At 39.4% G+C, this 16,444-nt stretch overlaps 1 protein-coding gene across 3 annotated transcripts; it reads right to left on the bottom strand.

Annotated features, from left to right (window-relative positions):
• Nucleotides 1-5,042: 5,042 nt before the first annotated feature.
• On the bottom strand, nucleotides 5,043-16,031 carry si:dkeyp-61b2.1 (tumor necrosis factor receptor superfamily member 3). 3 transcript variants are annotated; one of them, XM_035387345.1, is made up of 9 exons: nucleotides 15,826-16,031; nucleotides 12,976-13,027; nucleotides 11,060-11,164; nucleotides 10,062-10,236; nucleotides 9,286-9,533; nucleotides 8,088-8,183; nucleotides 7,611-7,630; nucleotides 6,829-6,988; nucleotides 5,043-5,384 (listed from the first exon to the last, which is right to left on the bottom strand). In XM_035387345.1, the coding sequence occupies exons 1-9, from the start codon at nucleotides 15,880-15,882 to the stop codon at nucleotides 5,176-5,178; spliced, it is 1,122 nt and encodes a 373-aa protein (XP_035243236.1). In that variant the 5' UTR covers nucleotides 15,883-16,031; the 3' UTR covers nucleotides 5,043-5,175. The 3 variants fall into 3 exon arrangements, with proteins under 3 accessions (XP_035243236.1, XP_035243235.1, XP_035243237.1); XM_035387344.1 differs by having other exon boundaries at nucleotides 6,829-6,994; XM_035387346.1 differs by lacking the exons at nucleotides 12,976-13,027; nucleotides 15,826-16,031 and adding an exon at nucleotides 11,433-11,574 and having other exon boundaries at nucleotides 6,829-6,994.
• Nucleotides 16,032-16,444: the final 413 nt, after the last annotated feature.

A 16,444-nucleotide genomic window follows, 5' to 3' on the forward strand; every position in this document is an offset into this window, starting at 1 on the left:
TCAATTAACATTCCTGGAAATTAAATGCAAATTGCTTCAATAAAATTAACAATCTTGAGATTTTGCAAGCTGGCAGAAAGACATTGAGGTTAATGTACACTGTTTAGAGGCACAAAACACTGCTGATCGTGTATAGGTTGTCTTACAGAGAGCATTACATTTAGCATTGGTCTGAAACTTGGAAAAATTGTAATAACAGGAGATCAGTAATCACAGTTTTGGTTTATTGAAAATGCAAAATGATTTTGCTTAGATTCACTGTCATGGAAAATGTACTTAATCAACAAGAAAATACATCTTGATAAAGGTTTTACATTTCTATTTTTGTTTTTATCTCTTATAATATTGTTATAATGTACAGTATCAAAGATTTCAAGAAGACGCTTGAAAGATGACATAAACACATCTTATCTGTTGAGAGCTAATACTTGCTGCTGTCCTTGATATGAATGTTGCCATGTAAATACATTCTCAGAAAGGTCACTGGAAGAGGAAGTTCCTGTCAGCTTGAATGCAAGTAACATTTTGCTGTGTAATAATCATCAAACTATCATTAAAGTGGACTTATATCTCAGCAGCCAAAGTAAATAGTTTTCAGAGAATATATATGGTACATTATAGATTCTCAATTTTGCTCAATGGAAACATGATCAATTAATTATTTGTGAACAATTTTATGTGAAAGCATGGTAGATCAGTCCACTGAAACTGAATGGTGTATTGTTGACTGTGAATGTTGCAATGTATGTATATGATGACAGTTATTGGATGATATCAGATAGTACTGTATATGTTATGTTTTAAATCCATGTTGTAAATTTTGAATGATTTGTTCTCACTGTGTACCAGGTCCAAAATGAAATTGCTGCTAGAGAGCTAATACATTAATATTATATTGAATTGTAACTGAGGGGATTATTGTGATTTCCCTGCTTGTTCATTTTCACCTGAACCAGTCCTCCTGAAAAAGTCACACTGCTTTTCTCAGATTCAGGTGCATATGCCATTCACAATACATATACTCTAAAAACAGCACTCTCAGCATGAACATCAGTGCACATCGATCATTGCTCAGGAAGAGTATTAACTGACTGTTAACTATTACTTTTACCCTATGTCTCCCTCTGCTGGATTGAGTATACCAATGCAAATGTAAACCAAGGAATCTAAACTGGCACCGCTCACAAACTTCAAACATGTCCATTTTCACACAGAAATCTATCAGATCAGTGTTGGTTCATTTTTCGCTGAGTAAAGCCAGCACTAGCGGGTGGGCAGTACAGGAAGCAAAACCATGCATGACACAGGAAAGCTGGGAATAACAATCATGCCATGAATTACAAGCTGAATAGAAATTTCCATTTACTTCGATAGTACAAATTGCGAAAATGCCTAAGAAATTTAACATGAGAGTTTGAAACTAAATGACACATCAGAATGGAAAAACAACAAAACAGACAATAGCTAAAAAAACATGGTGCATGCAGTCACACAGATTATCTCTCTTTCTTTACATAACGAGGACAGCAACCAATGGCAACGACAGCCTATTGGATACACCTGCCACAACAGCACCCACTGGATACTGGCACTCAGGGGACACAAATCAGTTATCATAGGGCACAAAAAGCCAAGGAGAGTGCAAGAGAGTACCTAATATAATTTTTAAAGTGTTTTTTTCCCCCACAGGTACAGTACAGTTACAGTATCGGATACAATTTAAATAAGAAATTAATGAATTAAAAGAGTACACTACTGCTTACATGTGTTCGTGGAAACTTCCTGAAATTTATTGTATCTCTTCTGAAGCTCAACATACGAGCATTAAACAAATCAGAGAGACAAAGAGTGGCAGGACAACAAGAGACCACTGCAGTTCCATGCACAAATACTTGTGTAAATAACAGACGGCACACAAACATCTCTCTGGGGAAACAAGGGTTTTCTCTTTGTTTATGTCATCACCAAGCACTTGAACAAACACACTGGACTAAGTACAGAGAATCTGCACATTTACAGAGGTAGGGGCTATCCAACCTGTAACTTTCCTGGGCCTTCGGTCCCCACTGAAGGCCAATATGTTGTGTCTGCCCTTGGGAATAACAGCTGAGACTGCATAAGCGCAGAGAGACTTCAACAACCCCCATTCATTACCCAGCTCAAACAATAAAAACTTCCAAACTCAAGCACTGAATCATTTTTTATGTCATTTAGGTATGTGATAAGAAGAAACCTTGCAAGCATTGTCAAAGCAAAACAAAATTATACATGACAATTACATCATAAAATACCACCAAAAATGTCCATGATGCATTTACTATTATTAGAGAAGAAAAATACACACTCCAAAAAGCTCTAGGCATAAGGTGCAAAAATCTTATAAGAGAATCTTACTGAAAAATCACAATATTACTTCTGCCCCAAAGATGAAGTGATATGTTTATGTTAACCATTTATATGAAACATTTGACCATTAATGTTTCAACCCCTTGTTCTGATTTCCCCATTCTAGAGTTACCTGTCTGGAAAGGCTTTTAGTCACCTGACCAAGATGACCCCCAATAGCTAAACTTCTTCAGACATGTGCCTCACAGAATTGATATTAGATCTATATTGGTAGAATATATGATATGTGATAATACAGAATATATGTGGAGTCTGACCCCCGGGTTTTCGGCAAGGTTATACATTCTCCAACAATTTATACGTGTTTTTTACACAAATTATTTTATAATAGAGGCATGCACACATCCAAAATTTAGGTAAAAAAAGAATAATACAAAATAAGCAATCCCAGCACACAATCCCAAGTGATATGCTTAGGTAAATATGTGAGCAGTGACAATGTTTCGACTAAATTGGTCTTCGTCAGGTAAGGGTTGTCACATGAGCACATCTGTATAAACAGACAATAGTGACACCTCAGCAACACCTCCTTAATCAATTCAGGATTATGTAACAGTACTTGTAGGACAGCAGTCACAGGATGTCAGTAATCCTAAGAAGTTACACACTGGTAATTAAATACTTGGAATTTACAAATGATACAAAAAGTTAAAAATTGTAAATTTAAGTAACAATACATTTTTCCATGTAGGAAGTTCTACACTTGTCAAATGCTTTCTTACATTCAAATATACCTGTTACATTATAGCTCAAGATAATTGTGGAGGGGTGGTGTGGTTAGGGCGCCATCTGCAGGCGGAGATGAAGTGGGCATAGCTGGACTGTAACCACAGCTATTGGCAATTTCAGTAATTGCTAACTCTTTATGTGCTTCTGTTGGCAGCGAGACCGGGGGCTGGAATGAGGTGCACGTGGGAACTATATATGATGTTCCCTTCTCCTATTTGGTATAAAGCCCATGTGTGTCTGAACCAGAGAACTGTGTGGTTTGTGGGGAGAGGAACAACAGAACCTGTTACAATAATTTAATAGGTGTACATACACTTGTCATAGCTCATGGAGTATCATAAATAAAGTTAAAAAGAATACCAATAATATTAAATGCTTAGACTAAGACCATCCAAGTGGCCTTAGTCTACATCCAAGGCATTGTCACTGATAAGCCTAAATATCACTTAGGATCATAAAAGAACATGATTTACACTCATACACACAGACAGAAGCTTCAACACAAGACACACAAAGACAGACTGGTGAGGAACACTATGGATATTGTTATCATGATGATAGAAACTACCAAGAGGTGGGACCAGCTTGTGGTCCAAATGGAAACCCCTTACATTACTTATTGCTTTGAATAGTTCTGAGTCTGATGCTCACAGATGTTGCCTGGTAGTGTTGTAAGAGACTTTGTGCTGTGCTGATGCACCAAGAAATACTCAGCATGAGAACCAAAGAAGCCAGGTCATTTTAGTTGCGATATCAGAGATTACTGGCAAGCTAGGTTTTCTATGGTAATGTTAGTTCAACTTGTCAGGAAACAGTAGGAGGGGACAAGCCAGATGAACCATCGCATTAAGGGAAACTGCAGAAATCTTCATGCAAATTCAATTGCAAGTGCATCTCTGGTCACACCATCCACAAAAACTCCCTTTCTCTAAACTTATGCCTGTTTTGCGAAGACACACACGCACATGCACACACGCACACACAGACACACACAGACACACACACACACACACACACACACACACTCATTCAAACCATAATAAATCCTTCAGACACATACTCATGCTCTCAATGAGGAAAACTGAAGAATTAAAACAATCCAATTTAAATCTTTAATATGTATAAATATGTACATGTTCCCGACAAAGCTACAACAGGGCACAAAATAAAAATAAACTACTTCTATGCAACAATTTTCAATGATGGTAACACTATCGGTTGTAAATACACAAATGTGTGAACTTTCAAGAGGATATTTGAGGTTGTGCCAAAATGGTGCAGATCTTCTCCTGTATGTGCGTGCATGTGAGGTAATCACCATATCTGTTCTCGCAGTTCACTTTAAATGTCCTCTCCTAATTTCGAATGAACCTAATCAGTGGTGCAGCCCACACTTCTCAGGAACTGTAAGCGTGTAAGAAAAAGACTATTGTGTTGGACACTGAAAAATGACTGGGTGTGTCCTTGTACGTGTTTGTGTATGAGTGTGTGTGTGCGTGTGTGTGTATGAGTGTGTGTGTGGTTGTGTGTGTATGAGTGTGTGTGTACGTGTTTGTGTATGAGTGTGTGTGTGCGTGTGTGTGTGTGGTTGTGTGTGTATGAGTGTGTGTGTACGTGTTTGTGTATGAGTGTGTGTGTGCGTGTGTGTGTGCAGAGTGAAGATGCTGCTCTGTGAAGGAGCTCTGCTGCCCCTGAGCTGGCAGGAAGTGACACATAGAGACATGCTGCCCTTGTATGCTGTCCTGTCTCCACACATCTGTGACTTTGCACAAGGGGAATTTCAGTGAGCTAACTTTTTGGGTGACTTATTGTTTTAAACAGCATTAAAATTAGCCTTATGGGCTCATTTTAATGAACCCGTATCACCCTGTTTCTCATCATAAACACATTCACATGCACATCCCTGCTGTTTTTCAAAGTTTTTCTCTCCCATTTTATTTATGAAGCATTTTATGAATGCAGTTTATCATCTCCACCGTTTTCCTCCTTTTCTCAGTGGCAGTTCTGTTCCCCCACTGCTCCATTGCCCTCTCTGTGGGCTCACTTGCCAGTGGCTGGGACCGGGTAGCTCAGTCCCTTCCCCTCCTCCTCCTGTACGCACACTGTCTCTGGGAGCTCCGAGGGGCCCTGCTCCTGGTGAGGGGTGCCGAGGTGGGCCGACGCCTCCCCCGGGGGCTTCTCCTCCTCTCTCTGCTCTGCTGTGTTTGCACCAAGAACCACCATTCCGGGAGAGTAGATGTATATAGATCCTGAGGGAGAACGCGACAACCATAAAAAACCATTTACCAGCATTTACACATGTATTTGCTTAGCAGCAGTTACCTAATGCAACATACACATTTTAAATGTTTTAGACAACATTCATTTCTACCACAAGGAGGTAGGAGGTTCAAAGCAGTCCAGGGTAAGTACTCGGCTCAATGGTACGACAGCAGTTTCCCACATGGGATTTGAACAACATCTGAGTTACAACATAAGCCAGGCTGTTTAACTGCTACACAACACTGGTGCTGCACACATACAAAACATTTAAAAAGAAGAAAAACAAGATCCATAGGTGGTAAAAACAAGAAAAAATATTAAAACAAATTAAACAGAATGCAAACACAGTCAAATTAATATGGATTAATACAGTTTCCAAGTACAGATCACTATGTATTGTGCCTGTGAAACTGTGAAACAAAACATAATTAAAAAAAAAAATTATGGCAAAAAATAGGTATCTTGGAAGAAGAGAAAATGTATTTTGGTATACTATAAGAAAGATATGTAGAGCAGTATATACTATTTTATATAATTAATAAATATTGATGACCTGTCAAACTGTGGGATTTGTACTGTATGTCTCTCATATTCAGTCCTCCAGTCCGATTAATGACAACAGCAAGAGACTGAAATCTCAGATTCTATAGGACAGCCAGATGGCCAACTCAATATTCTCATCACACATTAAGTTAGGTTTTATACTGCAGAAGCTGAAATGCTGCAGTTTGGTGCTCATGGATATTCATGAAGGGGCATGATAAAGAAAAAAACTGGTGGCAAAAGGTGCACAGTTCTTTACATGCTTCTCTATTCATTGAGCCTATTACAGTAAGAGAAATAAACGGAACCAAAAGTAAGGAAGCAGAGAGGATGGATGGAATCTGACCAACTGGTTACCATAGACACTCTGTTGAAACATCCAGCAGACTCAAATTATATGTCCTGAACTTCCTTTCCCCTCCCATGCACATCTGATCTTTTGTCCTGAAAAGGACAGAGCTACTGGGCCTCAGAGATGATGGAAACCACAGCTAAAGGGAACCTGGTCCACCAAGATAATGTAACCCAGCCACACAGATGAAGGGTCATAGAAATCATAGAAAAACAGAGTGAAGGCCACCTCATTGTTACATTACATTACATTACATTACAGGCATTTGGCAGACGCTCTTATCCAGAGCGACGTACAACAAAGTGTATAACCATAACCAGGAACAAGTATGACGAAACCCCTAGAGAGAAGGTGTTGTGTGCTTAACACTGCATTAACTCTATTCCTACAAACCAGTGAGTTACAGCCTGGAGTGATGAGTCTTGCTGGGCGGGGTAGTTCAGGGTAACTGTTTGTACAGGGTTATACACTGGAAATATCAGCACAGCTGTGGCCTGTCAATGTGTGTAGTATGAGCAATGGGGGCCCACACTCACCCACAGTGTTGCTGACACTGTCTCCACTGCCGCTGTGATCCATTGCGACCTGCTGTTTGGGTGGGCCCACCGGCTGTGCCCGCCCCGTCTCACTACCCAGAAGCCCTTGGGACATATCGGAAAAATACCCTCCCTCTGTGTCTTCCTTCCTCCCTTGCTCCTGCAACTGGACACAGTACGATTACTCTGTCACGTTCTAAAAGATGGTAAAAAATGAATGGACAGCAGTTTAAGCCATTCCAGGTCTTACCATAAGTAAGTTACCTCACTGTCAAAATGCAATTCCTAGTGCACAACCCATCATATAATAAGACCTTGACTGGCCCAAACTGCTGCACATCATTTACCATTATTTTCATCTCAGCAATTTAATGTGAGCTTAATTTGTAGAGTATTTTCATTCGGTATGCATGCTACACCATGATGTTCCTCTAGCTTAATTTCTGTATCTCTTGTAATGATTCTTTTTGGTTTCTCAGTAGAATCTCTGGCCCTAGATCTTGTATTCGTTAACCAAGGGTTTGTGATGTGTGTCCTTGATTTTCTTTTGTTTGTAGTGTGTTTATTTTTCGCATGAGTGTGCACCTCTGTGATGTTTTGAAAAATGGTTTGCTGGTTTCATCTGAAAGAAATTGCATCCTGATTATCTACCTACTTCTAGAAATAATGCTTTTATTACCAGTTAGTACTGATATAGTGTTTTTTTTTTAAATTTTAACATGTGATTTGGTGAAAGGTGAAGCAAAAGTATCACTTATTTTCCACAATAGGAAAGTACTCACATGTTTCAGAAATGGCCAACCTGAAAAAAAGATCACATTTTTTTTAAAGCTCCATGATGCTACACCACTAACACTGCTAGGTCATTTTCACATTTTCACATTTTCACATTTTACAATAACTGGAAACCAGATTTGTTTAAAGCCCTGTCAATTTTATTTTGAGAAAAATGAAACGTATAACAGAGGAAACACCTGCAGACATTCCTCTCATTTTTAGTGATAAATAATATTTTCCTGGTTGAAAACTACTTGAGTCTTCAAAAAACTTTTCAAAGCCAATAATTCAGTCTGTAGTTCAGTGACTGTATGTAAGTGCAGCATGATCAAGTGTGTTACAGTCCACAGTACAGTGCTCAGTGTGCCTGCAACTAAGATTCAGTGCATCAGAGTCAGTGGTTCAGTGCATCAAGATGTCAGTGCTTCAGTGTATCAGTGCAAAAGTGTCAGTGCACCAGTGCGTTACTGCGCCTGCCTCACCTTTCCTCTTCAGCACATGCTTTTTGTGCCACACGCAGCACACCAGAAGCATGGCAGCTGCCAACAAAACAGCCACCAGGACCACTGAAGAGGAGGCTATGCCCGGGGAGAGAGGTGATTAGTGGGATCAGTGATTATAAAATAAATACAAAAATACATTAAACAAATCACTCCCATGAATCCAATAAATAATTTATTTACGTATATATTGATTCATTTATTTGAGTATATTGCTCAGTACTTATTCATTTTACTATTATTAAGTTATAAGGTTTAGTTTGTAATTGTATTGTCCATACTACTGTAGTATCACCTTGGTAACATTTGAATATTATAATAATAATAATAATAATAATAATAATAATAATAATAATAATAATAATAATAATAATAATAATAATAATTGAATTGAATTTGAATTGAAATCAAAGCTCTGTTGAATTATAAAGCTTTTATAAACAGCAGTGCATGTGCCAAAGAGGTTCAGTTTGCATTTGTATTTGGCAGGGAATAATGTATAGTCTCTGAGAAAAACTCCTTCAAAGACAATTCACATCTGTGACACAAGATTACAATGTATTTTCCACCGGTGGTCTTGTGTTTTAGAGGGTTGAAGGTGGGTGTATGATACAGTTCACGATTAAAAAAAAAAAATTATGGGAAGAGAAGCTCAGAAATCATCTAGTGTTGAACTTTGGCAAAGTGAAAATGAGGAACAACTGTGAAGTTAGGATTTAAGAAGCTGGTCTAATATGTGCCAAAGGGTGCTGATCAGCATTCAACTACCTTGAATTTAGTGTTTCATTTAAATGAAGTAGGAAGCTACTGTTTTCTCATTTCACACTAGGAAGGTCAATCTGTGACAAATTCAACATTCAGAAATTGAACTGGATTAAAATAATCTTTTACATTTAACTTTAAAATAGCAGGATACTTTTTCATGTGCACAGTTTGGTTTGCAGGGCAAGCAAAATACTTCCAGAGAAAAGAGTAGTATATTCATAAACTTGTGAGTCATACTTGAGAGGAATTGTTTACAAAACGGCTAGTTTCATTTCAGTCAATCAGAACAGAGAAAGAGAACAAGAAAGAAAGAGAGAGAGGGGCAATGGAAAAGGAGTGGGATAGAAGGATAGGGAGCAGAGTGAAAGAGAGTGAAAGGCTACATTTATGAAAATTATTTTTGAATATCTCTTACACTCTTCAAATCTTCCATTGACGGAGCTGGGGGCAGCAGTTGTGCGGGGCATGGTTAGGCTGGTGTTCTGGGGTTTGTCGGTGGTGACAGGGAGAGGAATGGTTTGCTCAGAGGTAGAGAACTGTGTGGTTTCAGCATTGCCAACGGTGGGATTAATGTGAGGGCTGAGGTACAGGATGGGATCGGCACACCGCTGGTCCTGGGTGGGTGTACCACTTACATTCACAGCCAGTCCGCGACCAGCGCAACTGAAAGAAACATAGACAAGCACGTACACATTAAAATGCATTTGCATACACACAAACACGTTTAATCCAACCCTCATGACAGACAGCATTTATAATGTTCAGCTCATGATGGCCCTCGCTTCAGCAGTGGAGGGTGGTAAGAAATAACATTCTTGGTTTTTGACTCTGAATGTTGCTGTCCTGTAGTGCATTTCCCGGACGTAGTCTTGTTCAAGCACTGTACTTATCATCCTTATTTACAATTACATGTAATTGCATTCTATTGTGTAAAGCTGCTACAGTAAAGCATGTGCAATGCTGCTACAGTAAAGCATGCCACTCATATAGTTTAACATTAACATTTATATTTACATTGAGTAACTTTACCTGTGAACTGTTGCTGCACTGACCCTCTCTATGCACTGTCGATTGAGTGTAAGATTTACAATTAAATAACTATGTTAAAATTATTCTGTATTATAACAACTATATTGTAACACTTTAACATACCATTCTCTGTGCAATGTTGCTGCAAAGTAGCATACTCACTCAGTGTATGGCCGACAGGACTCTTCCATAGATATTTCGCTGGAGAAGGTTTGAGCAGGGCAGGGCTTACACCTCCTGCAGCTGAACTGTGCCTTGCTCTCGCAGAAGAAGCCCCTGTCACAATGGCAGACTCGATTCTGGGTGGGGCCACAGGGAATTATCTCCTTAAGATAACCTGTTGGTGTACACAGATATACCAAGAGGGCACACGTGTTCAAGTGTTTCAAGCACTGAAGGACCAATCTCAACTGCTGAAGGACAGACAGAGATTCACTTGCAGTATTCAATGAAACGGCTACAAACTTGTTGTAGGAAATGTTGGTACAGGTTTATGGGGCACTGGGACTCCTTTTAGGAATATAACATGAAATATATAGGGGCTCTGGAATAGTTTCATAGAAGGGCAATGAAATTGGTTCCTGGTATGAAAGATAAAAGTTACAAGGAAAGACTTAAGATGCTTAATCTCTTAAAGCTTAGTAAAATGAGACTTAGGGGCAATTTGATTGGGGCTATTAAATTCATAAAAAGGATTAACAAAGTGAACTGCAAGAGATTCTTCAGGTTGAGTTCTGTTGGTAGAACAAGGAGGCATAAATGGAAAAAGATTAATTCTCCACAGACATTAGGAAGCATTTTTTCACACAGAGGGCAGTCACTGTGTGGAATTGCTAGCCAGGTCATGTAGTAGATGCAGAAACTGAGGGTTTTGACGACCAGACTTGATGTGGTGCAAGACATCCAGTTCGTAGGTAAACCAAGCACTAGGTACACTTTAGAGGCAGGAAAATTGTGAGCATTGTTGAGCTAAATGGCCGGTTCTCGTCATTATGTTATGTAATATTACAGCGTGTTATGTTATGTTATGAGATATAGCAGTCTGACACAGAAAACAATGTAAAACATATTGATGAGCAGTGGTATTTGTCTGTGAGTGGCCAGCTGCATTAGCACTCAGTAGCAGGGTGGGGTTCGTTAGCCGCAGCAGTTCTGGTTACCTGAACATTTTTCTGTGCAGCGCGCACACAAAGTAAGCCCGCTCTTCACCACCCAGTAGTGGTCCTGAAGACAGCGGACACAAACACAGTTTTTCAGGCCAAAACCTGCAGAGACAGACGTGGAGTAAGGACCTTGCCGCTCATCTCAAGATAAAAAAAGCCCTTTACAATGGAAATAGCTTCAGCGCATAACTTCTGGACTTCTTGCCCTAGGCCACCTTCCCATTACTGTGCAGTGACTGTGTTCTCATCTTGCTTAATGTTCATGGCCTCGCTGTTCCATTTCAAGCTTGCCTGTGCCATGTTACAGTATTTACCAGAAGCTTCTCCAGACGGAGACAATCATACAATGAGTAACAAATAGTCGGCTCACAAAATCTGCCCCTGAGTGCCATGCCAGTTGGTCCTCAACAGATTTAGCCGGAGGCCTTCTCCCACATTTCCACATGCAGTATTCTGATAGGTCATCAGTAGGGCCACCAGTTTGTCTCAGCTCGTTTTCTCACATTGTACTAGAGCTGGAGGTCATGATAGCCTTTTTCAAGCCCCTTCTCAAACCATTATCCCATTTTCACCACTTCAATAATCTAGTTTGATAAAGTAATTGCCACTAATTAAGCACAAATGATGATGGACAGCAGAGGTTACTAATGTCTGTCACTTGTTAAATCCAATTTGATTGCTACAGTGGAAATGCTGCAATATTTTTAAATGTTGTACAGGGACATGATAGATTTTGTTAGAAGCAGTGGGAAATGCCCACATTAAAAATGAGAGCAGTTATATAACATTTACCTTGTACAAAAAATTTAAATAAAAAAATGAATTCATGATTTGTCTAATTAACTAATCGTGGTCTTCAATCAAGACTAAGTAGAATCAGGTGTCTTTGTGCTTAATTATTTTCATACATTCGTCTTAATTAGAAATTCAACTGCACAATTACTTGACTATGCCATTGGAGTGCCTATGGGGACCCCTGGAGGATGGGATGCCAAATGCAGGCCCCCAGAAATTCTGCAGCAGTCTGAACAAACCAGTGGGCACAGAGCGTGTGCTGCTTATTTGGTCGCCCCTGTCGCTCAATCCTCATTTTCCATTACCTTAAATCGTATTTGGATTACATTTGTTTATGATTGTATCCAAAGCAACCGCCTGCCCAATATTGCAATAAAGCCTGATTTTCATCTGGTTTGGAGCCATGCCTTTTCTTTCCCTTGAATGGGGAGAGACCGGTGTCGTGTGTTAGCGCTCCGCATTCTTAAAGGGCTTCATTCACTTGTCCTTCCTGACTGTAACTGCTGTGTAGTGCATTGGCCAACAGGCAGACGACTCTGGTGTGAAAAGGGAAACCCCTCTCTGCCGTTCTCTGACTGAGAGGTGACAGGCCACCAGTAAAAAAAACCCATCTGTGTCTATAAGCTGGAGTTTCCTGCCTGTAAACCACTTCCTGTTGTCCTGGTTTTATGATCTATTGCAGAGTATTGTCTTTGTTCTTTTTTTACCCTTTCACTGAAACAAAGCTGAACCTCCCTCTGAGCCAGCTATATAGTTGAAGACATACTTCACAGACTTTGATTTTTCACACGAGAGTCAACTTTTGTTTACTACTCCTGCATATTCCCATCCTCTTGTGGCCCTGTTTGGCAGTGGTGCTCAATCCAAGTTCCGGAGAGCCACAGGGTTTGTTGGTTTTGTTTCCTCCTGAAAATAAACTGACAAGTCGGACCCCTTGAAAGCAAGTAAGGACAGTCTCTATTCACCTGCTTTAATTGATCAATTAATTTCTGACCAACAAGGACAACCCACAGACCCTTTGGCTTTCCAAAGCCAGGGTTGAGAACCACTGCTATATGACATTAAACTGCAAAGGACAAAGTAAAGCTGGAGGAAGAGAAACAGGTGCAGTGTTTCACCTTGGCCACATGATGGAGGACTGGGGCAGCTGCTTAATGAGGCCGAACACACCTGAGTGAGAGAAAAAGAAGGGGAGAGCACAAGAGATGAGACAGGGGGAAACAAACAGGCAGTTATCCAATGGTCTGCATCTTCCCTGCCGAATCATAATATTAATACCTACAGTAATGAGTGGCAGAAGGACGGAGGCTAAGGAGGTCATCACAGTATTTACTAATACATTACTGATACCTCGCAGCTTGCTTTCTCTCTCTTCCAGTGTTTCGGCACTGTGTGCAACCTTCACAGAGTGGATTACTCTGCAAGCAGATAAGCTATCCTGTAAGCATGCCGATCGTTGATCCATTGTTGGAAACTGGTGGATGTGATTGGTGAGTAGGTCTGCACATTTAAACCAGATCAAAACTGGAATAATTTTGTAGCAAACCACATCAACAACACCACAACGTTTTTCCCTTTTTAAAAAATAAATTTGGTTTGGTACCATTTACAAGAAGTGATTGGTCAAACTGAAAAGCCACCAAAGCCACATTAGACAGAAGACATCACTCCTGTCTTTGACCCCAGCCTACACATCCAGATATTTATCGCAACACTGGACCAATGGAAAGTTCCAGTAAACTCAAAAATATCTATCATACAAAGGGCACTTTACACAGAAATTATTACATATCTATGTAATAAAGCAAAAATTTCATAAAGTGGTAAAAAAAATGTGTGAAAGATAATAAAAGGCAAAAGAAAACATTCACACAAACCCATTTTGGCTGGCTGGTACAGGTTATTTGGAAAAACACCGATTACAAAATACATGCACAATAAACAGAAAAATGACAGGAATACCAAAGGCATTTTGTATCTGTGTGTCAAAGAACAACAGATACTGGTGGATAATGACAAGGATTCTATGACAACGTGTGTGACAGGAGAGGGAGTGCAACTGTTACATACTGTATTCATGAAAATCACAGAATCTTAATTTCCACACTTGTGAGACGTTCAGTTAGTTATTAGTCCTGGCTTGAGTGGGCGGCAGTTTCAGAACTACACTGCCTGACAGAGTGAGGTTTCTGTGCCTTAGGCCCAGTAAAATGTCATTTAAAATCCAAACGGTGTTCTGCTGGAAAACATCTAAATCGAAACTGCGACAGAAAGACACAAGAAACTGGACTTCGTGGTACAGATATGCGTATGGCTGGGTTTCAGTACAGTCCCAGGACCAGAGGCAGAGAGATAAAATGTGTATAGAGATGACACAGCGCTCATTCTGAGTGAGTAACTGACAGGAAGTAGACTAACAGGGACTTCCACAAAAGGTGGGGCAGAATTTAGTGTTAATGTTTCTGAGTGTGGCTTACCCGTAACCACTGCTCCTGTCCCAGACTGACCCAGAAGGCATCTAATGACCTTAAAACATTGGATTATGGTTTTTTTCATTGTATTTTTGTTGCAACAAAGGAAGAGTGGATGCCACAACTTATGAATTTGAAGGCTGCATAGACATTCATTAAAATATGATGTTGCAATGTGCCATAAAATAAATTTAAAAACTGCTGCAATCAGACAATGTCAAAAAGAGAACCAAGCCAAAAGTTTGTTGTAGATTGCCAAAACACTATTATATAAAAAAATCCCTTTTTAGCATGTATATGACAAAACCAATGACAGAAATCCAGGCAATCACAACAAACAAGCTTTCATTCTCAATATTCACATAGCACAATAACAAAAACTCCCATCTAGAAAAAATAGCAACAAAACATTTGTTTACAGCCCTCATATGCTTCAAAACTAAGGTTAAAGTATGACTATCGAATGTCATCCAAAACAGTCAATCCTTGCAATCCCACAGCATTGCATTGCAACAAAAATGTGATAAACACTTTTTTTTATTATTCCTTTTTGCAACATCAAACCAACGTTAGTTGTTTGGTTGTATTTGCAACAATTATTAAACCCAAATACACAACCAAAAATACCCGAGGGGAAGTCTTGTTATCAATTTGTGAAAATCTGTGGTATTCACTGGCAGGGAAAGTACACCTTGTTTTGGAAAACTACATTGCTGAAATCAAAATCTTTGATTAGTTTTGAGATCTGCCAGAAGAACCGATATAGATTGTATTTGTTTTTCAGTTTACAATAAAAAAAAACAGAGCACAAGACAGAGTATAACAGTTCAGATGTATGCAGTATTACATATACTGTATGCATGAGTTTTCACGCAGATTTGCATATGCATGCATGCAAGTGATGCTCTTTTCTGAATTACTGTATCTTAAACTGTGCAGTTATAATGTAACACACATCAGAGGTAATGGAGCAACCCACTCCTGATTAATACTCCGTAATTCACCATTGATATTTCTCATACGCGTGATATTACTTTGTTACTGCACGTTAGTAATGGAGGGGGAGAACAAACATAAAACGAACCTCGCAACAAGAGGTTCGTTTCATTCCTACATTCTAGTAATTTCAGGTTTTCCGTAAAGCGAGCTTTTCAAGAATGAATGAAATATAACTAATATTAACATATTTATTCTGTTCAGAAGAGGACCAAATGGATTTTTTTTTTTGTCCCAAAGAATAAAAGTTTGTGACGTCCTCTATTGACAGCAGATATCACCCAAAATCCAGTTGGACAGGCAGTAGTATTTCCGAAGGACAACAAATTATTTCCATACCTACATTCAAAGACACAAGCTGAAAAGTGAACTCCCACCATGACTCCCACGCGACACACAGACAATGATGCGTAGTCCCGGTGACAGACCCCAATAACGTCAGCGCGCTTCCCAAGCCCTTCAACTCACTCACACGCACACAAAAAACTTCTCCTTACTCACCGGAACGAAAAGACCAAGCAGAGTTAAAGAGGCGAGAACACAGCGATACCATTCCATTTTATAAGGAATGATGGGGATAGGTTAGTTATTTTTGAAGTAGTTTAAATTTAAAATACTGTAAACATAAAACGCCATACGCATGTTTCAGAAAGATGTGCACATTGCCTAATTGACACATGTATAGTTCCAGGAATGCGATGAGCTCTTGTAGCTGTGGTTGTGTGAAATGCGTCCATGCGCTGAGTGGTGTTAAATAGTTCTGTGCGTAGGAGTTTCGATATAACAGACAAAGGATATTTCGGCTGCACATACTACCTTGTAGACTAGCAAAACAAGTTACCATTGGGCGTGAAATTGAGAATAACCTATAATTACGAAATGTTAATATTTCCCGCACATAGTTACCGTTTAGGAAGAAAAGACAAAACATTTCTAAACTCAAGTATGCCAAATGTAAGAAAGATAGGATAAAGATTGGTTTGATCACATATGCTGCTGATAACGTTTCCACAGCGTAGAATCGTAGGTTGTTGTGAATATAAACATCCCAACTGTGCTTGAGGTCCAAGTAGGATTTTAAGAAATGTTTGGCAGTTGTAATAACCATAATTAATCAGGA

This window comes from Anguilla anguilla, chromosome 13, assembly GCF_013347855.1.
Source record: "Anguilla anguilla isolate fAngAng1 chromosome 13, fAngAng1.pri, whole genome shotgun sequence".
NCBI classification, from domain to species: Eukaryota; Metazoa; Chordata; class Actinopteri; order Anguilliformes; family Anguillidae; genus Anguilla; species Anguilla anguilla.

Excerpts from the sequence above, each read along its gene's own strand:
- si:dkeyp-61b2.1 (XM_035387344.1), bottom strand. The coding sequence starts at position 15,882 with ATGGAATGGTATCGCTGTGTTCTCGCCTCTTTAACTCTGCTTGGTCTT. Across the intron at positions 11,165-12,975 it reads TCCTCCATCATGTGGCCAAG|GTTTTGGCCTGAAAAACTGT; the intron begins GTGAAACACTGC and ends CTGTCTCTGCAG. Across the intron at positions 10,237-11,059 it reads CTGCACAGAAAAATGTTCAG|GTTATCTTAAGGAGATAATT; the intron begins GTAACCAGAACT and ends GTACACCAACAG.